Source organism: Aphanomyces invadans (genome assembly GCF_000520115.1).
Source record: "Aphanomyces invadans strain NJM9701 unplaced genomic scaffold supercont1.11, whole genome shotgun sequence".
NCBI lineage: Eukaryota > Oomycota > Saprolegniomycetes > Saprolegniales > Verrucalvaceae > Aphanomyces > Aphanomyces invadans.
The window spans coordinates 116,757-144,403 of NW_008580156.1; the positions used below are offsets into that span (position 1 = coordinate 116,757).

A 27,647-nucleotide genomic window follows, 5' to 3' on the forward strand; every position below is an offset into this window, starting at 1 on the left:
TGAAGTACTTTCGAATGGCTTGTCGGTTCTCGGAACTACCAAGAACGGGATCGAGTCGTTTCCGCGATGGATGCCGTACCGCAAGGTCGAGTTGAGCTGAGCGTAGATCCAATTTCCAGTGTACAGCACGATGGAGCCATATAAATCCTATATCGACATCAACCCGGGACATCCAGCGTCAACGGGATGACCTTGTTCATGGGACCTGTCGGCGATCCTGCGTTGCTCTTGGCCAGCTCTGCCCCTCGAGACTGGCTCTGCTTGATCGCGGCGGCTGATACGGTCGTCCAGCAAGAATTAGCCATGACGACCATGTTTGATAGAGTACCAGTAGTGATGCCAGACGACGCAGCCAACAGACTCGTTGGCAATGGCAAGTCCATGATGCCTTGAATTGGAGCCACGCCCGATTGCTCTCCCATGTCGTCAAATCCCATCCGAAGCCAAAAGTCTACACATCCTTTCGTTGGTGCATGTCCACGTGCATGGCTTGGAAAGAGCGAAAGCCGATGTACCAAGCAAAGCCGCCTTTTCTTCAATCCGTTCCATCGTGGTGAGCGGGGGCGGCCGCTGGCGGCCGCTCAGAGTCGGGATGAGCGAGTAGTATTCGCCAGACAGAGCTGTCACGGCATTGGGATCTTGTTGAATGGCAGTTTTGAGTTTCTCCAGCACTGCCTGGCCTTTCTCGATCTGGGCAGCCGACAACTTGCCCATGGCCGCGTCCCCGCCACCGCCGCCGTCCCCCGACTCGGACGCATCGAGCTCAACCAACTGATATTGAAAGTCCCGTTTGACGAATGCGTACCGATTACACCAGTTGTTCTTGGTTTTGTCCTTGAACTTCTTTTCAAAAAGCTGCACTGCTTTGTCAAGGCTATCGCCACAATCGACAAGCTGCTGCTGCCCCACGTCGCCGAGCCGCCCCCATCGCGTGAACACGAGGTAGCGGGATGGCGTGGACTGGAGCAGTTGAATGATGTAAAACTTGTTGTTGTTCTCGCCAATGTTGGTTTGCATCAAATCCGCCGTGAAGTCGTTGACAATTGTGAATTGATCCCGCGATGCCAAGTGCTTGTCGGGTTTTCGAGTCGTGATGCGAATGGGCGACTCGACAGGCAACTCGGCACTGTGTTTGACCTTGGCTTTCTTCACGGGCGTCGCCGGCGCGTCCGCAGACGCCATACGTTTTTTCCCTTTGCCAATTGCTGGAGATGATGATGTTTCCTTTTTCACATCGGTGGCAATCGGTGATGCAGGTCCTGCTCCCGCGTCGCCAGGTGCAAGCGCCGCCGTGAACTGCGCTTCAGTCCACACCACCACCCCGGGTACCGCCTTATGATTTTCCGTCGAAACCAAGTGCGTTGTCTTTTTCGTCACGCTGGAAGACACCTCTCCACCGGCAGCTTTGACCTTGGACGCCGCTTCTGCTCGCGTATACGTCGCGAGTTTTCCCATGAACGCGACTACCTTTCCCTCCAACAATTTAGATGTCGTCGCGTCGCTTTTGACCGTCACAGGGATGAGTGGTGCAGGTTCCTCTGTCTCGTCTGTGCTGGATGACAACGCCGCCATGAACTCTGCCTCTGTCCAAATCACAACTCCCGGTGCTGCCTTGTCAACTTTGCCGTCACCGCCCACGACCAAATGCGTCGTCTTCTTCGTCACGCAAGACGAGACAGCACCGCTCGCGTCCTTTACCATCGTCGCTGCTTCCGCGCGCGTGCATGTCTCGAGCTTGCCCGTGAACGCGACGACCTTCCCCCCAAAGGACATGTCAAAGATCCGCTCCGATCAATTTATGATACCTCTGATATTGGATATTGAATTATATCAAATGTCACAGATCTTAATGGGTGATGATCAAAAATTGAGCGCGATGGGATGCGGCAGGCGGAACACCGGACGATCCAGAGACCGAGCTCAAGCCATCGTCGTCTCGTAGTCGGCTCCGCTTCTCGTACACGCTTTCTTACGGTGGCCTCGGCCGGTGCTGACAGTGGGAAACCTGGTCGTCTTTGTATCCAGCCACATTGTACCGTTGCTGTTGGCGCATTGGGAAGGTGCGTGCCTCGTCACCAAGACAAATTGCGTCACGCGGACGACATCTTGGCTCTCAGATGTGATGTCCTCAGATCCATTCGGTCGTTACGACGTAGGGCAGTGCAGCCATCGGCGCCACCTTGTGCCGTTCAATCAAAGTCCGACAACTCAGGGGAGTATGTAGCACTGCCCTTGCATAAAGGTTTGACAGTGCGACGGTGCCGGTGCACATAGCAATCGAGGCTTCTGCAGCCACGCGAAGAGTCATTGACGCCGCCGCAAAATTCCCAGTGAAAGGAAGCCCTCGCTTTGCAACCAGAGCGGCGTCCTTGTTGTGGACACCTTGCGGCGAGAGATGAATCACCACGACTACAACACCATGTCTTCGCACGGATGTGACAGCACCGAGTACTCCCACTCGAGTTGCGCTACGTGCCATGATGCTGATGCGAATAACAAAAAGGAGCGCGAGTCTAGTACAATATAGGCGGGGGCACCACTGTTCCCACGTGTGGTGGTTGGGCGTCATGATCCCGCTGCCGACTAGCACTAACCTTTTGATCAGACTGCATTGAGTGGCTCTGCGAAGGGGCGTCGTTAGCGTGTGCTCCACACAGCCGAGACACGGCGAAGCAAACACGGCAACGAGTGTAAATTGCTGTGAATTCTATCGGCACTGCGGGGTTGCCACAGAGCAGATGCAACCAGCCCCGCTGGAACGATCTAATTCACACTCTCCCTATGGATGGGGGGTTCGCACTAAGAAAGGAATTTAGCACCAATCCCCCCACCAAAGGGATAGCGCAGAGGACCCAGAGCTTACCGCGGTACACCATTGCAGCGGCAGCTTGTTTCTTCAAATTTGCACGTCGACGTCCTCGCTTTTTTTGCGATGGAGTCAATACCTTCGTGGCGACGACGGCAGTCTGGTTTGGATTGGGATGTGTGACAGAGATGTCGTCTTCTTGGTTGTTGGTCGAGCGGACAGCGACCGCTGGCAGATTGCACTTGGCAATGATCGACTGGAGTGCGTTCCAGTCGTTTAGGATATTCGGCCGACTTTCGTGGGGCTCTTCGTGTTGGCTTGCATGCTTCTTGCTGCGGTGCGCCTTGTCGTCGTCGCTGGATGCGGACGTTTCGTCGAGGGAATTGTACATGTTGTTGGACTTGGGCGGCGTGCTATGACGCGGTGTGGAGACCCGCGACTGCACTGGTGTCTTTGCTGTGCGTTGGTGTTTTTGTGGAGCCTGTTCAGTTGTGGAGGGATGAAGACTTGTGCGAACTTCCTCTTCAAAGCTCAATTCGTCGTCTGGCGGCTGGGGTTGTGAGTGTGATGTGATGATGGTCAGACGTGCCGCGGTCGTCCGGGTGTCCGACATCTTGGTGGTGCTGTTGTCCCTGGAGGAAGCTGGAGATTTGGCACGTGGACTGCTGGAACGACCGCTTGGCGCAGCAGGAAGCGGAGTCTTTTTGGTAAGCCCAGGCTTGGTGGCCATCGAGTTGGTGGAGAGTCGAGGACTTCCTTCCACTGCCTTGGATCGAGGACTGCTAGTTACGTCAACTGTTTTGGGTAGTGGGTGCTTTGGGCGCAAGAGGGCCTGCATGTGCTGCGCACTGGGCAGGAACTCGGTGCCGACAAAAGCAAACGTGATGCAGTTGCTCTTCACCCACGCTTCAGTCAACTCCTTGCCATGAAATTGCATCTGCCATCACTTTCCATGTGAACCGCGAGGGACCACGAGCTATCGAGTCCTTACCTTGTTGGCCACATGATCGCGAAACATATCGTTCGTCAAGACAAACCCGTCGTGCTTCATCGCGTAGTCGATAATGAACAGGTCGTCATGCGCTTGGGGAGGAGTCAACACAACTTTCTCGGCGAGAACGAGCTGTTGCACGAGCGCCATCTCGGATTTTTGGTCAAGTTCCATCTCCGCAGACTGTTGTTGCCGACCTCGTGGAGTGACGGCTTTCGACTTGGTCCAGTATCCCGGAGCAAACGCAATGCACCGAACCCCAACTCGTTCAAAGTGGTCGATGGCACTTTGCAACCGCTGGATTCGCACGGCCCCTCGCACGACCGTGGCAACGTTCGCTGCGTCCAGCACAACAAGCGGTTGAGCTACCATCCAAACGAGAGTTGAAGAATACCGTGTTGACCCCGCCGTGCCATCGACCCGCGCGTGGCGTTTGGCGATCTGGTCGGCACTAAATATAGTGGATGTTGAGACTACGACGGATTGGATAAAATAGTGCAATTAATCCAAATGCTCGCGTTTGATTGGCTACAACGGAATCTTGAAAGGGTACGGATTCCTGAACCGTTTTTTTTTGTGTCGGATAAAGGGGCACGCACCGTCGTCACAATGGCACCAGTACATTTCGTCGCGTCCATGCTGGCAACGGCAGTCCCATTTGATGCGAGCCACGGTAGTCAAAATAAAGAATGAAGATGGATGGGCGAGGTCCGCTACCATCAAGCTGGATGCCGATTGTGCCCTGTAGTGTATTGTTCAAGTCGACACCATGGCTCGTCGTTGTTGGCAAATCTTGATGTGCATTCTCTCGTGTGGGCTTCCGCTACCGACGAAACCCGTCTTGGATGTTTGGCAACGTGAAGCAATCGACACCCAAAATTGCCATGACCACAGCCAAGGCACCACAAACACAACGGCTTCAGTCAACACCCTGCATCCCTTTTTCGACTGCTTTCGTAACCACGACGAAATCTCTGTGTTTCTCGAGCATTTGCTGCGTGTGGACCAACCACACCGTCAGCTGTCCAAAGTCCAAATTGCCACTTCTGTTCAAGGTGCGTACACAGCCACTCCACCCGACGCTTTCCTGATGACGTAGGACGGCCCATATTTGGCTACAACTGGGCTTCCACCGACTCCATGGCGCCGTCCAAAGACCGGTCATTGCTGTACATCCAAGCCGGTATCCACCCTCGGGAATGGGTTTCCATTTCATCTATCGTGTACTCCATGACACGAATCGTGACGACGCCACCATCCAAGGAAAGGACCTGCGATCGTTCAAGAACAGGAAACTCGAATTCCTAACTCAAGAGTGGTCGTAGGCATTGGCGGCGTATGACGTGGTGTTTGTCCCTGTCGTGAATGTGGACGGGTATCGATTCACGTGGGCAGCCCCGAGGAACCGCCTGTGGCGAAAGAACTTGCACGGGGTCGACTTGAATCGAAACTTTGGTCCGAGAGACTTCTTCACTCCGTCGAGCGACGAGTTCAGTGAGATGTATTCTGGTCTGTATGCCACTAGCGAGCCTGAAACGCGAGGGGTACGGAATTACGTACGCACGTGGCTTTCCACATGGACGATGTAGATTGCAGCGTTTCTCGACTCGATCCAAACACGTCTGCGTGGAGCTCTCGATATCCACACGACGGCGGGGGTCGTTGTGCGTCCCCTTTCTGTCTCCAGCGTATGCGATCCACTGCAATTTGTACGTGCAACGCTGTGACGAAGCTGAGTTGACAGGAACCTTTGCCTGGCAACGATGAAGCCGCCATGTCCACGTTGGGACAGTATGTGGCCAACGCCATGAACAATGCCGGTGCGGTGCCCATTCCCATGAGCGGAGTCGGCCTGTTTGACGTGATTGTAGCTAGTGGAACGACCCGAGGCGTGCCATACACCAGCATTCCAGGGCATGCGCTGTACCAAGGCTTGCTGTACTCTGGTAAGCCGTTGGAATCGCGCATGTGGTGGCTTTATGGAGTATGCTAGGAACGTTCAAGGACATGGTGTACTTGACTTTCAACCGAACTCCGTCGTTGACGATCGAGCTACGAGGGGAGAATGGCTTTATGGCACCAAGTGCGTCGATTCGATCGTCGGGCGAAGAGCTTGTCGAGGCCATCACGGCGTTTGCGAGTCAGCTCGGCTCTTATTACCAATTGAAACGAACCGTTTAGAAGATGCATGGAGCTGTTTATGTGTCGTGGTAATGCATTCAGTGCCGACTAGTCTAGGCTCGCACGCACCATGCTACAGGTTGCTGGTAGCAGAAGCGGGCATCCCCAAGACGTGCATCAATCGATCCAAGTCGGCTAGGCCCTTGGTCACGTGGAAGTTTTGGAGCACTCCTACGAAGCCAGTCGTGAGAACATATCCGTTTGACGTCGCATGCACCTTTTGCTTCGTAGTAAGCTATCAATGGCTCCGTTTCGTCCGCATACACTTGTAACCTGCGCCACAACGTCAACTTGCATCGCGCGAGATTGCAACTACCGGTGTCGCACGACGTCGACGGCGTCGTCCGGTCGCTGCACGAGCTGCGCGCCGCCACACTTGTCGCAAACACCGTCCACCTGCAAATACACTAAACGTCAGCTCGGCTGCTTACCACATCGCTGCCTAGGAGACGCGAACCTTTGGAAGCAATGGGGGCATGACGTACTCGCCGCTGTTGATGTTGGCAACGTTGAAACCTGTCCCGCACGACGAGCACATTCTACACGGAAGAAGCTGGTTCAAAGTGGCTCGTAATGACTCGATAGAGGCCTACCGACGGCCGCTGATCTTCTCCAAGAGCACCCATTCGGGCAAGTCAAAGTTGACAACGAGATCCAACGTATCGATTTTGTCGAACTCGACAGCTTGGCTGGCGTTGCGAGGGAAGCCATCCTTCCGAGATGTGAAGCTGGGTGATGGAACTGTATGCAAAACTTACCAGAATGTACCCGCGCTTGGCGTCCGGTTCTTGCAGGCGGGCTCGCACCATGGTCAAGATAATCTCGTCCGGGACCAACTTGCCAGTCGCGCTGAACTCCTTGATTTGTCTGCCCAAAGCCGAGTCTCGCTTGATCTCGGCGCGAACCAAGTCGCCTGCCAAGCCATCCATGTGGGGTCAACACTGACGGCGGCGATCGTACCGGTGGAAATGGTCGGGATGTTCAACTTGGGAGCTATGCGAGTGGCGTACGTGCCTTTGCCGACGCCAGGTGGCCCCAGGAACATCATGCGTGCATTATCTTGAAAGGCTTTCTTCATCTTGCGTGGCTGGGCTTTGGTAGGAGACGAGTGCGTAGTTCAAATCGCATTCGAAGCAAATTCCAGTCATTTGGTCAACCTTTAAATAGAGTGACGCGTTTCTCGCCTGAAGCAAAAATATCGACAAAAATTCTGGAATATTCGTGCCAACTTGGGAGAGGATATATCAATTTCTATATTCACGTATATTTACCCCTTTACGAAACATTCACGAAACAAACGTTAGGAAAGGACTTTATCTTAAAAAGTTCAATTTTGATCATTTTATGGTTTTCGACTAAATTAGGATCAAAATGTAATTATTTGAAAAATTTAAAGTATATATAAATGCACCCAAATATTTGGGTTTATTTATACTACTGAAGTACAGCAGTAGTAGCGCGGGCAGCTTTACCCCATGCGTTCTTCACAGAGACGACTCGTCTGGTTGAGGACATCGATAGATCCCGAACACGTTGACATGACGCGATGAGGTAGTTGGTGATGGGGGTACTAGCCTGCCATGGGCAAGGCAGCGGCCATGATTCGGGCGGCGTTCGCTGCAATCTGTCGTCCGTGGGTTGCTCAGGCCGTTGCATGATAATTTTTGAATTGGATTGGTTAAAAAATGAAATGAGGATTGAATTTCACGCAAATCAATTGGTTGATTTTTTACCAATACGAGAATGCATCTATCATCACCCAAATTGAAAATTGCACGAATGCTCCGCCACGCTGTCGGTCGGGTCGCGACCTCATCAGTTCTGTCTGCATCGGCAAAGCGATCTGCAGTTGTGGTGCATACGATTTCAACTGCAGAACAACAAGCCAACTCCAATCCGTCGCGCATGGCATGGATGGGCATGGCCATGGCTGCGTCGGCTGCGGCTATGGGGAGTGCGCTTTGCGACGCGCCTCCACTGTCCCCGATTGATCGCGTTCAGAGTCCAACTGAAAATCCTTCAGTCCCGTTGGATCGTGTGCTCAACCGCCAGCTCCAAACACCCGTCGCTGGAGTTCAAAGTTATTCGGCTGCGTCCTATAAGGCAAACAACCCGATCGAGGTACGTCGACATCCTTTCCATGGACGGATCTACACGAGTTGAAGGTAGGATCGATTTGTTGTGCATGCTAAAGATGGAGTTGTGTACGCTGCGGTGCTTGATGGCCATGGTAGACATATCTCGCTCGCATACACCGGCGTGACGACAACGTGGTAGGGGGCTGGCAAGTGTCCCAGTACGCCCACGACCACTTAATCAAGAACGCCCAAGCCGAATTGAACAAGTTGCATGCGAAATCCACAGCTAACGTTGTTTTTTCTTCTGACAAGCCAGAATCCCACCTTGCGACCAGGTACAAGCGGCGCTGCAACAAGCGTTTTTGCGAACAGATCTCGACATTCGGGAAATCGTTCGGCCGGCATTCAACATGGGCTTCCACCAAGTCAACCGCGTCGGCGCTTGTTCGCAGCTCGCGTATTTGAAAGACGACATGCTCGTGGTTGCGAACGGTTCGTCCTGGAGCCTACCGTGCCCATTGTAGCAAACCAACGCAATTCGTAGCGGGGGATTGCCGTGCGGTGCTCGGGTCGGTCGAAAGCGACTCCCTTGTTGCGATTCCCATGAGCAACGACCACAATGCCAAGCTGCCAGTTGAGATGGCCCGACTGAGCCAGGCCCATCCGAACGAGCCCAACATCGTCGTGTGCAAGCACCCCGAATCGTGCTATGTCAAAGGCGGCCTCCAGCCGACTCGGTACCGACGCATGCTGGCAAACCCAGCTGAACCAAGTTGATCTCTAGCGCTTTGGGGGACTTTGCGTTCAAAGATGCGTCACTCAACGGCCCCGCCGACCCCACGCTTCGCGCTGGTGGCCGCCACATTGCCGACCCGTACACTCCTCCGTATGTGCTCGCATTGCCCGAAACCCTTTCGCACGTGGTCACAGGCGCAGACAAATTCCTCATCCTTGGTACTCCCCCATCTACCCTGATCGATGTATTTGCCTGACGCGTCGAGTTAGGCAGCGATGGTGTGTGGGACTTTTTGACAAACCAAGAGGTAAATGACGTCCCTTTGGAGGATCGATATACCATCGCCAACTAGGCCGTGGATATCGTCCAAGCATGCGTTGCCCGCGGCGAGGCGGACGAGGCCAGCCGCGCCATTGTCGAAGCAGTCTTGACGAAGGCTGCTCTCGTTGAAAAGTACGTCAGACTGGCACAAGCGCCTTGTCTCGACGGGAAACAACGTGTGTGTGTGTAGACTTACTCTGGGCCAACTCCTGGACCTCGCGCCAGGGCGGAAGCGCCGCAGCGTCCACGATGACACGACTGTCGTCGTCCTGGTCTTTGCTTGAGGTCAACATCGACTTGGAAGCGAGCCAGGCGACCGAGGGATGCAAAGACAAGAGGCATGAAAATAAATACGATTGTTGGTGGTGTCCATGACGCGGGGGGGTCATCCACTCGATGGAACCACGTTCGCCTGCACGGTTGCGAAAATGGCCACGATCGTGGCGTTGTCGAGAGGCGGCAACGTCTCTGTGCGGCTCGCGGCAACCGCAGGCAAGGTCACGTGGATTCGGCCAGTCGCCATATCGACACAAAAGAGCTGAGGTTGTTGGCTGGGGTCTTGAGCCACGGTAAACGCTGTCGTCGACGTTTGTGGCATCGCCAGGGCCACCTCTCCCGCGCTGTCCACATCGACGTTGACGAGAACCGACGAAGTCAACGCGATGACGGATAAGCTCCCAGACGCCGATGCCACGGGAGTAAAGGACGCCACTCGTTGCGGCAACACTAACGTCCACGTCATCGGCCAACTGCCCCTTGGACCGTTTTGTTGCAGCATGTACAGAAAGCCGTCGCTGACGTCTTGAGCAAACACGACAAGGGACCCACTGCGGCTCATTGCGGCCGCAATCGATTGCCACGATCGCGCACCGGTCGACCCTCCGATGGTCGTCCACGGTCCGGTCCATGTCCCGTCGACGTGGAATGACTTGGTCGCGTGCTTGAGTGTATTGGTGATGGCGTCAACGCAAAAGATCGCCGCTTGGTCGATCGCGTCAGGAGTCGCTGCGATGTCGACACAACGGATAGCGCTAGGTACAGCCCTCCACTCAAACCTGAACATGCCGTCGTCGCCGACGGTCCATTCCTTGAGCGCGCTGGACGTGGCGTCGATAGCAAAGAGCAGCGATCGAGTCGCCAGAATTTTGTCCATGGTGGCAATGCCAAGCGGCTGCCGTACCGCCCCGCCGCCCTTGATCGCATACACCATGCCTTCCATGTCGAGCGCGACTGCATCGCTTGGAGTGGCGCCTGGAATGATTTGCTTGACATTGTCGATCCAAACGTGCCACTCGGACTCCCACTTGCCGCGAAAGTCGCGGACAAGGCGGCACGCCGTTCGATTTTCAAAGACGACGTACGCTTCTTGGCTCCCAGGGACGCGCGTCGACTCGGTTGCGACGAGCGCTGTAAAGTGATTCACGTCCGCGAACGACACAATCAGGTCCCACGTGCCGTCGACAGTCTTGACGAATCCACTGGTTTTGCCAGAGCTTTGCGAGAGGAAGAGCTGGTTGAGGCCGCTCATGTCGGACGTCGTGGCAAACGCTTCTATCGGGATCGGAAGCTGCGTGCCAGCATCAAACGAATCGGGCGACGACTGCTTTTGCTCTCGGAACGACATCCCGTCGGACGACGTAAAGTACACGGCAATGTAGCCCTGCCAGTCGACTTTGACCGCGATCTGAGAGCTGCTGCCCGACAACATGTTGGGGTACCAAAAGTCGGCCCACGTCCCGTCCAGGTGCTGGAGCAGCGCCCACAGTTTGTTGGTCACATCGCGGCCGATTAGCCCGACTTGGGTTCCTTGAATCGCCTCGATTTGCACCAAAGGTGGCACACTCTCGACGTCCGGCGCGCCCTGGAATTGGTACGGCACACCGACCCACCCACTTGGAGACCACTCGCTCGCCATGTCATCTTTCGCAAGCTCATACACAATTCCTGTCGTCGTCAGGCAAAAGACGGACAAGCCAAAGTATACATTCGGCGCCACGGAAAAGTCCCGACAAGGGGTCGGAGCTGGCGGGAGGGGTACCCATTGTGGCCATCCCAGCGACGTTGATGCCGAGTCGGACTCGAGAATGCGCCCGGTGCCGTCTTCCAAACCAAACACGAGCGACGTCATCGAGTACGGCATGTAGCATTGCTCAATCTTGGCGACGCGGGTGCTTCCCAATGGAATCCGACGAACAAACCGTCCCATCCCCGTTTCCATCATTCGATATGCCATCCCATCGAGATCGCGGACGTAAACTTGGCCGGATTTGGGACCGCTAACGAGTTGGCTCACGTTCGTCGCGTACAATGCCCAGTCGGACCACGTCCCAAAGATGTCTTGGACCCGGCGGTACGCAGTCGAATTGCTCGTCAAACCAAACAGCTCCTGGACCACAAGGACGCTGTCATAGACTGGCGATCGGCCGTCGACAGGCAGCAGGCGGGGTGAGGGTGTCTGTGCTAGTTGGCGCAGGCGAGACGAAGGTGCCGCCGACGTGGCGGTGGTCCAGTCACCAGTAGACTCTTGATCCATGGTCCACAACGAGCCGTGCAGGTCGAGGAAGAACAACGTGTTGACGGCGGTCGCCCGCGGCATCGAACTCAACTCAAACGTTTGCACATGTGAAGCAATCGGCGACCAGGATGTAACCCCGACGGATGCGGCGCTGCGCACTGTTTCTAACGTGGCCACTAGGAGGTACTGATTCGAATCCAAAATGACCAGGACAAACGTGTTGTCGATTCCTCGAACCACCCCAACGTGCACTGCCTCGTTCTCCAAGTGCTTCCATGGCAGCCATCCATTGGGAGTTTCAAGTCGCGCCCACACACTCGAGTCGACGGCACTGACACCACAAACACATCTGTAGCCGTCCCGACTCGTTCCAATGCTGATCGTGCGAAAGGTGGGGTCGTTTTCAACTTGGCTGGGTTGGAGAACATTCCACGTGCTCCACACGCCACGTACTTCGGTGGATTCCCACATCGTTCCGTTTGCCATAATCGACATGACTTGGTGGTTGCCATCTGCATCGGCAGTGGCGACTGCATCGATCACATCTCCATCAAAGGTCCACCAGCCAAGCGCGTCCCGCGACGTCACTGCCAGTTTGTGGGACGTTGTGATGGCGTACACCCGCCACGATCCGGCAACATCGCGGCTGCTCGCTAGCTTGGTCACATGCGACACCCCAGACAAGGATTGCCACTCGTGCCACGTCCGCGACTCGGCATCCTCTTGCATCTGATACACGTGTCGATCGGGGCCGACTGCAAACATCACGTTCAAGTCTCGGTCGTTGGCGGTGCCGATCACGTGGCGAACGCCAAAGCCGTACGGGCAGCTCCACTCGGTCCAGTTGCCGCCGTCGACTGCAGTGAGCATGTATACCTTGCCCCTGTCCGTTCGTGCGTACAGTCGGTGGAGAAGGCTGTCCACCACCATGGCGACCGCTGCCGTGACGAGCACCAGGCGAACGGCCAGGCCGCTCACGCCCCACATCAGGTTTTGTTGCATGTAACGGTCCCCACCGTGAAACCGATCGCAAGTTACACGCAGGTGCGAAGGGGCATCGTCCCAACGCGATGGATGGTCGGCGCGAGCCGAGGGACCCTCGGCCGCAAAGTCGTCTCGGACTTCCTCGTCGAACCCTTGCACAACTTCCACCTCCACGAACGCAGGTCCTCGGGACCGATTCGACCCATTTGTTTGGTCGAACCAGGACACAATGGGGTCATGCGAGCGTGCTACATTCATCAAGGTTCGTTTCGTTGGCACATGTCGAGGACGTACGAGGCGGACAGTGCTGTCAATCTGGATGGCCTGATGCACGTTTTGCCCGTGCCATGTCCCCCAAAATCGCCTCTAGGCCCAACGACGCGATTCGATGTCGCGATCGAGTCCCCCTTTATCGCCTGTGATCCCCCCGACATTGTCCAGGACAGCTATGACGATTCCACTAGACCGTAGAGCTGCCCAACGCAGCGTTTTTTCATAGTTTGAGAAAACGCGCTGTCACAACAGCAGTCACGTTGTCTTACAGGGGATGACGATGCCCATCGAACGTGCATGCGTACGCGCAAGGGTGGAGCTTGCGACGATGTAGAAATGAATCTCGATACGGACGGTGGGGGAGTAGGGCGGCGCGACGATGTCAACCACAACACGACATGGTGCGGTGAAAGAATATGAATGAACCTTACGGAGGAGACTCAAGGCGAGCATGAATCCAATCGTGGAATCTCTCGAATGTGATGTCTTCGAGCATGGCTTGGTCAAACAAGGCCTACCGCCACCAAGTCTTGAGCCCATATCTCCAGCCAGTTCTCTAGTACCTCGTTTGCAATGTTGCATCGATCGTTGTGGATGCCGGCACCTGCAATCTTGATGGCTGCAGCCGTGAGCACAAAAAACTATCGATCGAACGAGGGTGGTCGGTCCGGACGTCGTCCATCATCGACTCGATCAACGTACCTCTTTGAGTACATTTTCTTCGGGCAATGGCTCGGACATGGACGCAACGAGGGCGGTCAACCTGTGCACTTCTTGCGACAGCGCGACGACCTAGAACCTGTGTGAGGGGGCACTAAAACAAACAGAATCGTACATGCTGGGTCTGCTCGGCTTCCCGATGCATCAACAGCGAGCAAGTCGTGCATGAAGTGCTTTCACGTCGCCCCACGGCCTTCACGGGTGACGTTCGTCCGGAAATCTACACCGAACATGTCAATACGCAAGAGCATGGACCTGGGTAGCGGAGATAGTACCTCGCGCAGATGCTGCACTTCCAGCGTCAGGGTAGCTACCTACGTGAGGGCCAACCGGCTTGACCACTTGCATTTCCCAATGCCATACCTGTTGGGTCAGCTCAGACTCACGTTCCAATAAGGCGGAGCAGTTGGTGCACGACGTGTGCGTGAGGAGGTCCCACGATCGTTGCTTCGCCTTCATAAATTCCTTCTCGAGCTCAATGGACAGTTCATGGAAAAGTGATCCTCTCTTCAGCACCTCGGCCCGTCGTTTTTCTTGAGCTGACTCGTGATGCAGCATGGTGGCGACATCGAACTCGCTTGGCTTACGATCAGGGTCGTCCATGCTAGAGCTTTGGCGTAGCTGCCGCGACGACGATATCGTGTGGTGGTCGGAAGAATCGGACCGTGCCATGCTTGGAGAGTTCGACACGAAAAACTCGCTGGGTTGGCGGCGGTGGCTGCTTGGCGTCAGCGGCGATGGGTTTCCGTTGGCAATGCTTTCGACAAGCTCCTAACATTGCGTACAACTTCATCGATTTTGAACGGTACGATCGGGTTTTACATTGTGTTGTTGCAGCACGTCTTGGGTCATTTGTCGCTCTTGCTCCAGGAGTTCGGACATGCTGTCAACGTCCGACGTAAGGACTGCGACCTAGAGATCCCGACGTTGGCTCAACGGACGTGCATGATTCGATCACTCGCACGTGCTGGGCTGCAATCGCTGCTTCCTCTTGGACTCGTTGATGTTGGATAGTCTGCGCGCCGCCGTGGTGAGGTCACATCGAGCGACGATGGCTGGGTACCAGAGCTTCCAATTGTTGCGTGGTTTCTGCGTGCTTGTCGCTGAGAAAGTCGAATTGGTCTTGGAGCTCGTCGTACTTTTGGGTCATCGCCGCCAGCGACGCGGTGAGCTGGTGGATGCGGACGTCGTTCTCCCGCGACACGTCGCGAAGCTGTCCATGAGTGCCACATGAGCTTTGCAACGAAACAGACTCTGGATGGTCGCAAACCGTCCACGTACATCGCTCACTTGCGCCACGAGAAATGCGCGCTCGGCCTCGAGCTTGCAACATTGCCTCTTGAACGACTCGTTGCTCGTTTCCAACGCAGTTGTGTCGGATTGTAGACGGACCGTCGCGACTTGGAGCACGTTGACCTCGTCCTTGGCCTTGGCCAACTCGTCCTTCAATGGCTTGATCGCGGCTCTATATGACATGCATTTATACGTACCACCCGTGGGCGGTGCATGGCTGGTGGGCACGTACTTGGCTTGCGACAAGTCGAACAGCAATGCGTCGTTTTCTCGTATGAGTTGTGTGTGATGGAGGTCCTTTTCTCGGTGCAGCAACGTCATGTCGTGCAGTTTTTGCTCCAACATCTACTGTCCACACGGTACGTTCACTTGGCTGCAATGGTTTGATGCCCCACCTTGACATGTTGATCGGCTTCTTCGCTGCGATGCTTCAACTACCGACGGCACCATGGGTTGTGTGTGTGTCAAAGTCGACAGTGGACAATATTTGCATGCGTACTGCAGTCAATTTCGATTCCATTTCGTAGTCGAGCTGTTGGTTTTGCACGAGCAACGATTGACCGATTCGTGCGGCGAGCTGCGCTTCTTCCTGCGACGCTTCCAACGCCTTGTGTTGCTTTTCCAACTCGCTGTGCAGCGTCTCCACCTACACAGCCAACAAGAACGCGAACTCTATCAAGGCGACGCCCCCCCACTGCTTGCGTCGTGGTTCGTTTTTACCTCTTGCTCTTTCTTAATTTTGTTGAGTTCGACAGCGCCACCGACAACGATTGACCGCACGCGCCGGTGGCTCGCAGTCCGCTTTGCTCCCCGCGGCGTCGCCACGTCGATCGACGCAGTATTCGTGTTGCTTGGCTGTACGCCTCCATGCATCTCGCCCACCGCGTCCTCACTGATCGACTCCATCGTTGTCGTATCGACTTGTGGCAATCGTCGCTCAAACGGTTGACCTCTCGTCTATTTATAGAGTCTGGCGCGATTTCCTAAAAGGCCATTGGCTAAAACGCACGGGTGTTTCACTTTTGAGCCAATCATCATGCTGGAACGGTCGCGTTCTTTCAAGCACATGCCAAGCCGACAAGCTCCAAGCTGACAAGACGCCAAGTCGACGCGCGAGATGCACGCGTCGTACGAAATATAAAAGGCGAAGGCCTCTATCTAGACAAAACCCTCGGCATCGATTTCGTCGTTGTCTTCGATGTCGTCGCCTTGACTGAGCAAACTGTAGTCGCTCTGTACGCTGACGCTGGTCGGCCGCAGCACGGCAGGCGCGGCGTATGGGTTTGAAATGTACATGGGTTGCTCGTTCACGATGGAGTCGACCACGAACGCTTGGCGTTCCAATTGGGACGTCACACACGTTGGGATGTCGTTGAAGACCGAGTTGAGCACAAATCGCGCTGCCACCATGGCAAGGAGCACGCCACAAAACCCGTCGAACGTCGACAGCACGGACGCAGGGCCGAACGTCTGGACGACAAACACGACCAAGTAGCTGTTGGACACGATTGCGCCGACTAAGAGGAAGCTCATCATGGTCGAGTACCACGCATTCGTCGCTTGTCGAGGCCGCGGCCGCCGCGTCGTTGTCATGACCTGCGTGGCTTGCAGCCGCATGGACACGACATGGTCGAGGAATGCGACCGCCGGTGCCAACGGACACACAACGACGCCCCCGAGCATGTAGCCAAATCGAAGGACGAGGTCGATGTGGTCTTCCATGGTCGTTTGCCAGTTCGCATCCCGTTGCTCGAACTGCGCTTCGCCAGTGTCCATCTTGGACGGCTCGACAAACAGTCGGACGAGGCGGATGACATGCGTCAGGACGACTTCGACGCCGTAGATTGCGTACAACGCGTGCTTGTTGCGCAAGTGGTGGTCTTGGAGCAAATACACGAGCGCGGCGTAGCTGTTCACGCAATGAAACACACCTGCTTTCAACACGTACGCCATCTCGTAGCTCATGTCGGTGCGATGGTTCTCGTAGTCGATCAGTTTGACGATGCACGCGTGAAATCCGTGCTTCATGCACACGATCCACAGTCCCTGCGCAAGCGCCACACCGACGCTCACGGTCGCCTCGTCCAACGTCGTCGTCGTTGTCCGTTGCAAGTAAAAAGTGAGAGCTTGGACCCCCAACGCCACGGCCACAAGCAGACCGAGGACTGTCCACCCGACGACCCACCGCACCAGGCGCGCGTTCTTCTGAAAGTACTTGACTTTCTGTCCCGTGATCGGATTGCGAATGTAGTCGCCGCTGTACGCAGCTCGTACAGCCCGCGGCTGCGGCGCGGTCGAGTAAAGCCCCCACTGGAGTTTCAGAATGGAAGTCTCGCGCGTCCAGTGCTTGAGCCAGAGCGTCGCCCAGAGGATCATAAACACACCAAATCCAGGCACCACCCATACTTCTGCAGGCGATTGAAATGAGTACATGGATTGCCAAACGAAGAAGAGCACCCCCACGAGCATGGCAACAGCCAACCACTTGGTCGCGTGGCCCAAATGGGCAAAGTACATGGCCACACTCGCGCCAAAGTAGCTCTGGATGCGGTCCAACGGCTGCGCAAGGGTCCAAGACACCCACTCGCGCTTGAGCAAGTCGTGCTCTGCCTTGTGATGCAGCGGAAACGCGGCTTTCAGAACGTGCTGGGCGAGCAATCCTTCCACGTTGATGTGGCGCTGGAGCAAACTCTCCAGGAGGTGGACGCGTTGGACTGAATTGAAGCTCGACGACGGCGACGGCGTTGCATAAACTTCTTGCCACTTGCCCAATTGGCGTCGGTACGGCATGTGGAGAAATTGGTACGGTCGGTACTTGAACCGCTTGGCGAGGAGGTTGTATTTTGGGTCCGGGTTGCCTAAATAGAATGGAGCGATGTCAACGTCAGGGTTGGCAATGATGGACGCTTCGAGGGCCGTGACGAGCTCGAGGACTTTCGATTGCGGGTGCTTGGCTCGGAATTCTTGGTACGCTTTGTACGGGCTCGTGCCTTGCGTCTGCAAGAGGGACATGCACTCAACGAGAAGGCTGTTCAGGTTGGGGTACACGACCTCGGCATCAAACGTAGTGAGGTATTGGTGCATGGAGAGCCACTTAAGCGACGACGATGACGACGTGAGCTCAAGTGCAGACACGTCGGAATGCTTGAGGAGTTCCTCGAAGCACCACAGGACTTTTTCGAGGCCGAACTTCCATTGTTTTTGCGCCATGTACAGTGTGTTGAGGGGTCTTTCATGCAGGGCTGCCACCGTTTGCCCAAGGAGTTTGTCGAAGTTCTTGTTGGTGTAGCTCAGGGCGTTGTGTGATGGCGTCGGGACCTTTTTCGCAGACACGGTGGCCGCCGAGTCAGACGCCCTCCCGATCTGCTCGCCCGTGCTCAAGTACGTTTCGATCCGGTTCAGCAGCGTCTGCGGCACATCCATGTCGCGGAATTGCTCGCCTTCGATGTCGACTTCGATCAACTCTTTGAAGTTGCTCAGCACGTGCGGCAACGACACACTCGGCCGTGGCTCGCGGTTGTGCAACGTCGCGAGCAACTTTTCGAGTTTGTCGGCCATGTCCGCGTTCGTGTGGCTAGTCGTGAGAAAGACGGGCTGCGTCAGCATGTTTTCCACGAGCAGCATCAAGTTGACGCGCGTCGCTTCGATGCGCATGCGGTCGACAACATCGACCATACCCTTGTGTAGTGCCTGGAACACGCCTTCGTGGGCCAAGTCCTTGAGCATGATCTCGTCGAGAAGCATGGGGAGTTGAATTCGCGCCGCTTCTTGCTGGAGTTGGGCTTCCGTCGCTCGGACTTCGCAAAATATGTACGATGACAAGTACGTGGACGACTTGGCCGTGGACGGGTACACGCTGTACGTAAAGTTCATGCGCTTCAAGGTGTCGAGCACTGTGGCCAAGACATGCGGCTTGCCGTTTGTCGCCTTCTTCGCGATCGCTTCCGGGTTTGGAAACGCCAAGCAGTACTCAAAAACGACCGAGGACGGCGTTGCAGCCATGTGCTCGGGCCACCCAAACGCTTTATAGTATAGTTTTGCGACGTAGTACGCTTGGCGCTCCAACTGGAGGCGTATGCGGGACGGCGTGTCCTGGTAGCCCACAATGATGAGTACGCGGCACACAACGAGGCACAGGATCAGCGACAGGACGACTTGCTGCGACGAAGTCACGTTGGTTGGCCACGCGGCAATGCCAGACACTGGAGCGGCCGTCGGGACGGTGGGTTCGAGCGCTGGTCGCGGGTATAACGACACAAGAAGCCACGAGTTCGTGACGACGGCGACGTTGAGCACCCAATGCATGACCGTGTACCAAATGCCCAAATTCTCGGCCCCTCGGGGTCGAGGACGGCGGCACAACGTGAGCAATTTGAACCCGTTGACGCGCAGCTCCAGCGAGTAATGCACGAACGACAGGACCGGGTTGAATGGACACATGACGGCAAACAACGTGACAAAGGCAAAGTGCAGGACGAGCTTGAAGTGGTCGAGCATGCTGGCTTTCCATCCGTACTCGACCAGACTAAACTGAGCTTCCATGTCGTTGGCGGTGGGACGCATGCGACGTCGGAACACCAGTTGCTGCACTTGATGTACGACAATGTAAGCGCCGTAGACGCGGTAGACAAGCCAGGCAAAGTCGGGAGGGTTCATCACGACGAAAAACGCAAAGTACGCCAGCGCAGCAAAGTGGTTGACGCCTTCGAACAAGACCAGCTTGAGCACGTACGACCGCTCGTACGCCGACGTCGTCCGGTGGTTCTCGTACTCGTTGAGTTTTACGCACAGCCATTGAAAGAACGTCGACAACGCAAAGATCTGTGCCACAATCATAGCCGCCAACAGTGTCAGGTTCCCCTCAAAGTAGCTGAGGTACGACGACGACGTCGGTGACGCGTACAAACGCACGACTGCCCCCACAAGGAGCACAATGGCTTCCATCAGCACGATCACGACCAGCCACGACCCGCCTACGCGAAGAATCGCATCGAGGGTCGAGTTGGGTCGGTTCCGCAGCATCACCATGTCTGTCACGTCTTTGTCCAGGTTGGACATCCCCCATTCTTTGGCCAAGACGGCGTTGCGCCGCTTCCAGTGCTTGAGAAAAAAGGAGGCCCAAAGCATCATGGCCACTCCGAACACCGGCAGGACGTACGTGAGCACAGATGCCTCGACATACATGGACACTTTGGATGGCGCAATTTGCAGCGTTGTCAAGGCCAGCCCCAACAGCGCTGCCCACAGCATGTACGTCGTAAAATGGCCGAGGAAGGCAAAGTACAATGCGACTTTTGGACCAAAATAGTTGCGAATGCTTGGGAGAGGTTGCTGCCACGGTGGATAACACCACGCCATCCATGTCTTCTGCAAGGCTTGTTTCTGGGTCACACAGTGCAAGGGGTATGCTGCAACGAGTACGCCCTCTGACGTGAGCATGTCGAGATCGAGGCCGGCACCGCCCCCGTTCACGTTGGTCAGAATACTCTCAATGAGCTGCATGCGATGGATGCTTGAGAAGAACTCACCGTCGTGCGACGCATAGATCGATTGGTCCGACTCTCGTGCGTACGGCATGTAAATATAGCTGTATGGGGGGTAGATGGGCCGGCGAAACATGTCCAGGGGTTTTGGTGGAGGATTCTCTACCTCAAACGGATCGATGTGGAACGCCTGGAGACCAGTTTTCGCAACTTCTGCCAGCAAGATGTCGTCGAGAAGCACAGGAAGCTTCACTCGCGCCGCTTCCTTTTGCAGACGCGCCACGTCCGCGTGAATCTTGCAAAACACGGCCGACGTCGACATCATTTCTTCCGTCGTAAGACCCGCGAGGTGTAGACGATTGATAACATCTTGCTTGGAAATTGACGCGTTGAACGGCGCTTCGTGCGGGAATGCGATCACATAATCGTACGTCAGATGACAGATCGTCGGCGGTGTTATCGTCACCGCCAACGCGTCAGGTGAACCAGATCCGTACCCTCCATTGGGTGTCTTGGGCACAGGGGACGCCTGGTGGACTCCCACCAGGGGAACCTTCTCCTCACGATGCTCGGTCGGCATCGTGCGTCCGTCTTTGAGCTGGAAGTTCGAAGTGAACAAGGATTACAGTTCAAAGGATGAGCCCCCGGATATTGTCCAATCCATTTCGTTGTATCCATTTATCCGGATGATTGTCACCGCTGCAACCAATCAACGATGTGCAATGGGAATGCATGTCGCGAGACACCGCCCGAATTACCAAAAGTAAATACAGCCACGCAGAGCTGTGGTTGCAACGCATAGCATTGTGACCGCACCCCCATTGGTAATTGAGCGAGAGCACGAGGGCTTTAAGGAAGACTTCAAAGATAGCGTGACAAGTATGCATTCATGTTCTTGAGAAGCAGAGGCTATGCATCGACCAGAGACACAGTCAGGACTTCTCATCGAAACCTACACGGATAGAACGAATGTACTACTTTTGGGCAACATGTACCAGCTTTGCTGCAAGAGGTAGGTGTGATGAGTTTAGCCAACGCGCACGTGCTGTCAACAAGAAGTCACAACCACGCAACGATCACCATTTCCCATCCGTTCATGGCTCAAGCATGCCTTCACGTCGGGAGCGCGATGGAGGCACTCCTTCATCACTACTTCATTGGCATTCACAAGATCCATGCGGTGTCGACTTCCACGGTGTGACCTTTCGTTTCCATACAAACCTGTTTAATTCAATCATTACGGTGTCCTAATTGGCTGGTATCGGGCGAAGTGCACGTGATTGGTCAAAATTGTCGACCAAGGAATTGTTACCGTAGTTCTTTTGTTAACTGTAAGTGGGAACTTTGGAAACCTCTATAATTTGTATTTTTCACATATGCAATTTCACAAGAACCTCAGCAAGGCGAAACAACCTTAAAATTAAATAAATATCGAGTTTGAAAGAATATTTTGAGGTATTTTAAACCATGGCGCGCAGCGGTCATCGCAAAGCAACAGGACGTCCATCTATCAAGAACACAGCTCGAACGACACCATTGTACAAAACAGCCACGTTCACCATGTCACACAAGCCATTTGTTCAGGGACTCATCGGAATACCAAGGCCAAGGTGTACTGCCGGTATCCGGCCCAGCAAATATTGAGCTTAGCATCCTTTCATCAAGGTGAAACATGTGCCTCTTTTTGGGATCAGCCTGTGTTGGAGGTGAAAACTACTACTACCTTGGGTCGCGGCCACGTCCATCGTTAGTCAGCTCAATCATCCGCAAGGTGGTCCTCAGCGGCAAACTTGGGAGCAGGACCATCATCCATCATCCAATGACGGCGGGAAAGCGCAGCCCCACGTTCGTCCGAGTGTGTGTTCAAACTCTTGTATGACATTCGAGAAAAATACCGAGACACCAGGATGACGATGATGGCCATCCACTTCGCTTACACGACAACGGCATGTCGATTCAAAGCCTAGATTTTGAACGATTGATTTTTAGCCAAGAAGACGCGTTCTCAACGTCCTCATACCGTAGCAGGATGCCTTCATGTTAGCTACATCGTATCCACTCTTGAATCTGTGCGTTGGAAGTCACCTACTTCCTTCTGCCTTGCGCTACTCTTGGCCAGGCCGAGAATATGCGACCTTGAAAGACAGTCCCTTGGGCTTCCGTTTTCATTTGTGAGACTGCGTCTTCCCCCGTGACCGTCACGACAGCTAGCATGCAAGGGGGCGGATGAATTGCAGAGAAATGGGCACCGCCAAGAAATTGTCCGCGACGAGTCGTCCCCAGTGACCCACATTAAGAAGTCTTGAGCATTGTACTCACTCGGCCGTAGCGAGGACGCGATCCGGTAAGTTTCCAACAACCGCTTTGTTACCAAGGTCGACGTTGGAGGTACATCGACGTGAACGATAGCATAGTGCCCTGAAAAGCAGGATGCACCTGTAACAGAGCCCGCAGAAGTGCCCAGAACGCGGGTGGAGGCGGCATCACACGCCAACCTTTGAATCCAGTGTAACAAGAGACAGAGGGCGTGACCATACGGACACGCGACGATCCGATGACTAGATTCCATTCGATTTCACACAGCAGGGTGTGCTAACTACTACACGGCCATCATTGCATACGTACTAGCGGATCGATGCAATGCGCCGCATGGTCAGAATTTCTCCCACTTCAGATCACAAGTACTTGTGCCCTTGCGCTGGATGGGTTGCGATTCTCGAGGCCAAATTCGTCCAGTCGTCTGTATTCGACCACGGCGGCGTTCTCTGTGTCCCATCTCGACAAGAATCCACATTGGCACAAACCACCGTTTGTACGCCCCTGGACTCTGTGAGAGATCAACGAATTTGTCGTTTAAGAGACTTGCTCGGTTCGAGTGGGTGGCCCCTATTTTCGCACACGACATGCCGTTCACTCTTGGCTGGGAATTCCAAGTAATGAGTCGCCCATGGTTGTGCGTACTTCATTCTTTTGTAGCCCCAATACGAAACAACGCATTCGTTATGTACTATCCAGTCTTTAAGTGGACAGCTTCACGCGACCCTGCTGACCCTTGGCATGAATGTGTTTGGCTTGAGGCACTGCCTTTTGGGGTTGAGAACTGGGTGGAGCTTTAGGCGGAGTCTGTTTTTGGTTGTGTTGCGTCTTCGATTGAGGGGATGCCTGAGTGTGCGATTTGGTAGGCGTCGACGCCTTGGGAGACCACGGCCAAGCGCTTTGGTTGCGAGGCTTCCAGTCCTTGCCAGCATCATCGAGCAAAATGTTGAGGATCTGCTGTTGCTCGAGTTGCTGGGCTTGGCTCAACGGCGCACATTTGACAAGGGAAGGGGCAGTCGCGGGCTTTTGCACTTGATGGGCTTTCTGCGCAGAGGCCGCATTTTGAGCGGCAGCTTTTTGAGTTTGCTGCTTCACGGGGGCCTTCTGGGTTTGTTTTCCATTCTGTTGCTTGGAATTCTTCTTCGCAATAGGTTGCTTTGGCGCTACAATGTTGTATGAGCACCTGTTGCTTCATCATATTTAGAGACGCGTGCAATATACTCACTCTTGTCGCGCGGCTTCCAGTCCTTGACATCATCGTCGAGCAAGATGTTGAGGATCTGCTGTAGCTCCAATTGTTGAGCTTGGCTCAACGGCGCACGATTGACAAGTGCAGGGCCAGTGGCGGGTTTTGCGGATCGAGCTGGGGCGCTCTGTGGAATTGACTTCGCTTGGGATTTAGATGGCGTCGTCTGAGCTTTAGGGGCTTGTTTGCCGCTACCCATTTGGTTCGCATTTTGCTTGGCAGGGGGCTGCTTGAGTTCTGTACAGCGAAGTAATGAGCTTCGCAAATTGAAACATGAGTGAACGTACTCTTATCACGGGGCTTCCAGTCCTTTCCAGCGTCGTCGAGCAAGATGTTGAGGATCTGCTGTTGCTCGAGTTGCTGGGCTTGGCTCAATGACGCACGCTTGACAAGGGCGGGCGCAGTCGTAGGCCTTTGCGTTTGTTGAGCAGGAGCAGCTTTCTGTGCAGGAGCCCTGTGAGGGGCAGCACTTTTGGCTTCTTGCTTCACGGGGTTCTTCTGCATGGCCACTGGTTGTGCTTTCTGCTTCCCGAGGTCCTTTTGGGCTTGCTGTTTTCCATCCTTTTGTTTGGAAGCGCGCTTTGGAACAGGTTGTTTTGGAGCTACAAGACACTTTCTGAGCGTTCCATCTTTGGTAGTGTGAGGCTGCAGTTTCGTACTTCTGTCGCGGGGTTTCCAGTCCTTGCCGGCGTCGTCGAGCAAGATGTTGAGGATCTGCTGCTGCTCTAATTTCTGAGCTTGGCTCAACGAATCACGGTTGGCAAGTGTAGGGGCAGTGGCAGGCTTGAGAGTCTGAGATGGGGCCTTTTGGGCTGGCGCCTTTTGAGGTTGTTGGGCGTGTTTGCCTTGGTCTGCCTTTTGAGGCGCATGAGTCTTTTTGTTGTTTTTCTCGGCCGCTTGTTTTTGAGGAGTCTGTTGCTTGGGGGCTACAACCACGAGTTAGGACCAGACGGTGGTGATGAAGGGAGGGTACTTTTGTCGCGGGGCTTCCAGTCCTTGCCAGCATCATCCAGCAAGATGTTGAGAATCTGTTGCTTCTCCACTTGCTGCGAGGGAGTCAGGGGCGCTTGTTTGGTGAGAGGGCCCTTTGGAGATGGCTGCGAGGCCACCGATGCAGGCGCGGCCTTCAACACCTGGCTTTGCTTGGAAGCTTCTTTTTCTTGCTTTTGAGGGGTAGTGGCCTTGGCAGGCTGATTTTTTTGGTGAGCTTGGAATTGGTGGACGGTTGCTGGTTGGACCACTGCGGGAGCTTTTTGCTGGGCGGCAGCTTGTTGCTTTTGGTTTTGCTTGGACTTGGAAGGCATGGTAGTGGTGTTGTGAAGCGGATTCGACAATGAGGATTTGTTACCCTGCATCCCGACGATTGTCGACGATATTTATAAGCACAGTACCAGCCATTGCTGTCGATATTTTTAGTCTTCTTGTTGTTCAACCACCTGCCAACGCCAACGGCTGACTGCCATTTTGCTGCGCTACGGGCCGGGGGCTGCCAATGAAGTTGCACCTTGAGCTACATTTCTGGGCGCTCCTCGAATATGACTTCCAATATATACGAGTTGACACATCCGCGACACCAAAAAGTTTTCGAACGTCGAAGGCGGCAACAGACAGACAATGCATTGAGTGTGCATCAACATTGTTAGTAGTGGACAGCTTTGAATTGCAGGTGCCAAGTGATGCAAGTTCCACGCCTCACAGAACGCTTGTGCTCTGTAATGTGATGTTGTGGCGGTAGAATCATGGATCATGTTTTTGCATGTGCAATTCGACCGCGCTTGATAGACCCGGGGGGCATGGACGACCAGCAGAATCAATTCGATAACCGTGAGGATGTCCCTTCCTTCACACAGTCAGACTTGCTGGACGCGCATCAATAAATGCTGTCGCTTTTCTGCGATCCATGGGTCCAGGCATGTTACCAAGAATGAACACTTGGAAAATGGGCTAAACCAAGGAAATTCTAGGGCTATCGCTGGTTCGAGTTCGCGTTGGACATGCAAGTGCCCCGATCGGGTCCACTTGCGAGAGGTTTAAGTGCATCGTAATGTTGATCCCTCGGCGACGCTTGAAGCCGTGCTTGACTTTGGTCTCTTCCTTGGGTCCATGAATTCGGAATGTTATGGGAACGTGCCGCTGGCAGCTAAAGTACTCACAACCACGACAATGTGTACTGTATGGCATATGTTTGTCACATGAAGCACATACATTCCTGATATTTGGGTGTACGAGCCGATGCATGGCTGCCACGAAAGCTGTACCCATTTTTTCATTTCCTAATGTTTCGGTCGTGCAATTCTTTGCCCCACGAAGAGACTTCAGTTCCCACCCCTAGAATCGCTTCAAGTGAAGCTCACGATATGGGGTGACGCAAAATAGATTGAGCATCATCCGAACCCCATCGCGGCAAACCCTGTCGTTGCCCCATCATACCCACGGTGGAAATCCCGACAAAATACTGACATGCATCAATATTGTGCATGTCGGTCGGCGGCACCGTCACTCCTTCGAATGTGCACAAAAAAACTCGGTCGGGCGTCGGACGAACCCATGCACGAACAAGTCGTGCGCGATCGCTGCTTCGCTCGCATCAACGTCCCGGCATGTGACGAAGAAAATTAACAAGCCCATGTTTTGTCCTGCACATTATTTAGCTTGCATGGTTGAACCAAGAAGAGAGATGTACGGGATATTCATCGCATCTGTTGAACCAGAGCCGCGGGTTGTGGTGCCCACTCCTTGTGGGTACTCTCTAAGCTTCACGAGCTGCGCGGACCACGACGCATATGCAGCGTCGATTCGAGTAATCGCCCAAACCCACCCCGCACTGGTTTACAAAAAGCATTGCAATTGCAAGCTGTGAAGTGGACAATGCCAATCGAGAGCGAAATCCAAGCAGGGGATGGATATGGACTACCAACCCACCCTCGTTTCAACGTTAACGACGATAAACGTTGCAGTCCAAGTTCTTACCACATCGACCGGGCACACTAACTTCATGCCATATGATCCCCCCTTGCGCTTTTCCAACACGTAGCGGGTCATGTGACTGCATCCACCACGAACTCGTCATCTGCGCTGGTTTGGATGCTGCAGCTCCAACGAGCACCAAGTGTAGCACGTATTAACGGTTACTACAACACTTGACGAAAACCACATCGAGCGCGATGGATTGCAACGTCGCATCTACGACATCTCGTTTTCCAACGTTTTCCAATCGAAAAAAGGCATTCCATTCCAGATCGGAGGGGCGAGTGCTTGTGGCCGGATTGACGTGACAACGTCGTGATTGTCACGCGGCAGGCAGTCAGCACGACAGTTTGCACCTCCACGAGTTCTAAAAGACGGATGCAAGGCGCTGTCGACAGGCGGCGTGCTTTGTGCTTGTGTACAATTCGGATACAGTTTTCCCCCGCATTAGAGCGATTTTGCTAACACAAAATTCTTGTGGACTTTCCCTGTGCGCTATAGAAACGCGCACACAAGGAAATTTGATTCTGGAATTTGCCTGTGCACAATTCCCACAGGGAAGAACTTTAAACACAAGCCAGTGATTGTTTTGAGAGCAAAATGAGCGCAAGACCGCCTTTCGGTTCACCATCGCAGCCGACGTTGACCTGCTTAAAGAGGTTGCACTAGTAGCACCGTACGATGCGGCCTACGGGCAAACTACGGCTAGGTGGGATGAGATTGGCGACAACATGAGG

General features: G+C 54.5%; 10 protein-coding genes across 10 annotated transcripts; 3 read left to right on the plus strand and 7 right to left on the minus strand.

The window, feature by feature from the left end:
* Positions 1-158: 158 nt before the first annotated feature.
* H310_06196 (hypothetical protein) lies at positions 159-1,787 on the minus strand (the record flags this gene model as incomplete). The annotated part of the gene is made up of 2 exons (XM_008871167.1): positions 516-1,787; positions 159-451 (listed from the first exon to the last, which is right to left on the minus strand). Exons 1-2 carry the CDS (start codon positions 1,771-1,773, stop codon positions 159-161), a joined length of 1,551 nt encoding a protein of 516 aa, XP_008869389.1. The 5' UTR covers positions 1,774-1,787.
* A 622-nt stretch (positions 1,788-2,409) lies between these two features.
* On the minus strand, positions 2,410-4,169 carry H310_06197 (hypothetical protein; the record flags this gene model as incomplete). The annotated part of the gene is made up of 3 exons (XM_008871168.1): positions 2,410-2,468; positions 2,864-3,743; positions 3,798-4,169. 3 exons carry the CDS (start codon positions 4,167-4,169, stop codon positions 2,410-2,412), a joined length of 1,311 nt encoding a protein of 436 aa, XP_008869390.1.
* Positions 4,170-4,566: 397 nt separating this feature from the next.
* On the plus strand, positions 4,567-5,386 carry H310_06198 (hypothetical protein; the record flags this gene model as incomplete). The annotated part of the gene is made up of 3 exons (XM_008871169.1): positions 4,567-4,852; positions 4,897-5,000; positions 5,123-5,386. 3 exons carry the CDS (start codon positions 4,567-4,569, stop codon positions 5,384-5,386), a joined length of 654 nt encoding a protein of 217 aa, XP_008869391.1.
* Positions 5,387-5,571: 185 nt separating this feature from the next.
* Positions 5,572-5,978, plus strand: H310_06199 (hypothetical protein; the record flags this gene model as incomplete). The annotated part of the gene is made up of 2 exons (XM_008871170.1): positions 5,572-5,743; positions 5,791-5,978. 2 exons carry the CDS (start codon positions 5,572-5,574, stop codon positions 5,976-5,978), a joined length of 360 nt encoding a protein of 119 aa, XP_008869392.1.
* H310_06200 (hypothetical protein) lies at positions 5,931-7,124 on the minus strand. The gene is made up of 7 exons (XM_008871171.1): positions 6,939-7,124; positions 6,737-6,891; positions 6,572-6,690; positions 6,436-6,517; positions 6,295-6,374; positions 6,196-6,251; positions 5,931-6,149 (listed from the first exon to the last, which is right to left on the minus strand). Exons 1-7 carry the CDS (start codon positions 7,054-7,056, stop codon positions 6,052-6,054), a joined length of 708 nt encoding a protein of 235 aa, XP_008869393.1. The 5' UTR covers positions 7,057-7,124; the 3' UTR covers positions 5,931-6,051.
* Positions 7,125-7,752: 628 nt separating this feature from the next.
* On the plus strand, positions 7,753-12,618 carry H310_06201 (hypothetical protein). Its single transcript, XM_008871172.1, has 9 exons — positions 7,753-8,099; positions 8,148-8,208; positions 8,256-8,347; positions 8,392-8,548; positions 8,601-8,793; positions 8,841-9,010; positions 9,062-9,099; positions 9,145-9,245; positions 9,304-12,618. The coding sequence occupies exons 1-9, from the start codon at positions 7,758-7,760 to the stop codon at positions 9,395-9,397; spliced, it is 1,248 nt and encodes a 415-aa protein (XP_008869394.1). The 5' UTR covers positions 7,753-7,757; the 3' UTR covers positions 9,398-12,618.
* H310_06202 (hypothetical protein) lies at positions 9,499-12,630 on the minus strand (the record flags this gene model as incomplete). Its single annotated transcript, XM_008871173.1, has 1 exon — positions 9,499-12,630. The coding sequence occupies one exon, from the start codon at positions 12,628-12,630 to the stop codon at positions 9,499-9,501; it is 3,132 nt and encodes a 1,043-aa protein (XP_008869395.1).
* A 659-nt stretch (positions 12,631-13,289) lies between these two features.
* Positions 13,290-15,804, minus strand: H310_06203 (hypothetical protein; the record flags this gene model as incomplete). Its single annotated transcript, XM_008871174.1, has 14 exons — positions 13,290-13,399; positions 13,449-13,526; positions 13,588-13,677; positions 13,721-13,825; positions 13,881-13,919; positions 13,969-14,376; positions 14,428-14,517; positions 14,570-14,620; positions 14,669-14,818; positions 14,887-15,070; positions 15,131-15,243; positions 15,294-15,332; positions 15,398-15,544; positions 15,619-15,804. 14 exons carry the CDS (start codon positions 15,802-15,804, stop codon positions 13,313-13,315), a joined length of 1,767 nt encoding a protein of 588 aa, XP_008869396.1. The 3' UTR covers positions 13,290-13,312.
* A 252-nt stretch (positions 15,805-16,056) lies between these two features.
* Positions 16,057-20,961, minus strand: H310_06204 (hypothetical protein; the record flags this gene model as incomplete). Its single annotated transcript, XM_008871175.1, has 1 exon — positions 16,057-20,961. One exon carries the CDS (start codon positions 20,959-20,961, stop codon positions 16,057-16,059), a length of 4,905 nt encoding a protein of 1,634 aa, XP_008869397.1.
* A 2,250-nt stretch (positions 20,962-23,211) lies between these two features.
* H310_06205 (hypothetical protein) lies at positions 23,212-25,293 on the minus strand. Its single transcript, XM_008871176.1, has 5 exons — positions 24,917-25,293; positions 24,603-24,869; positions 24,231-24,545; positions 23,923-24,180; positions 23,212-23,860 (listed from the first exon to the last, which is right to left on the minus strand). The coding sequence occupies exons 1-5, from the start codon at positions 25,245-25,247 to the stop codon at positions 23,400-23,402; spliced, it is 1,632 nt and encodes a 543-aa protein (XP_008869398.1). The 5' UTR covers positions 25,248-25,293; the 3' UTR covers positions 23,212-23,399.
* Positions 25,294-27,647: the final 2,354 nt, after the last annotated feature.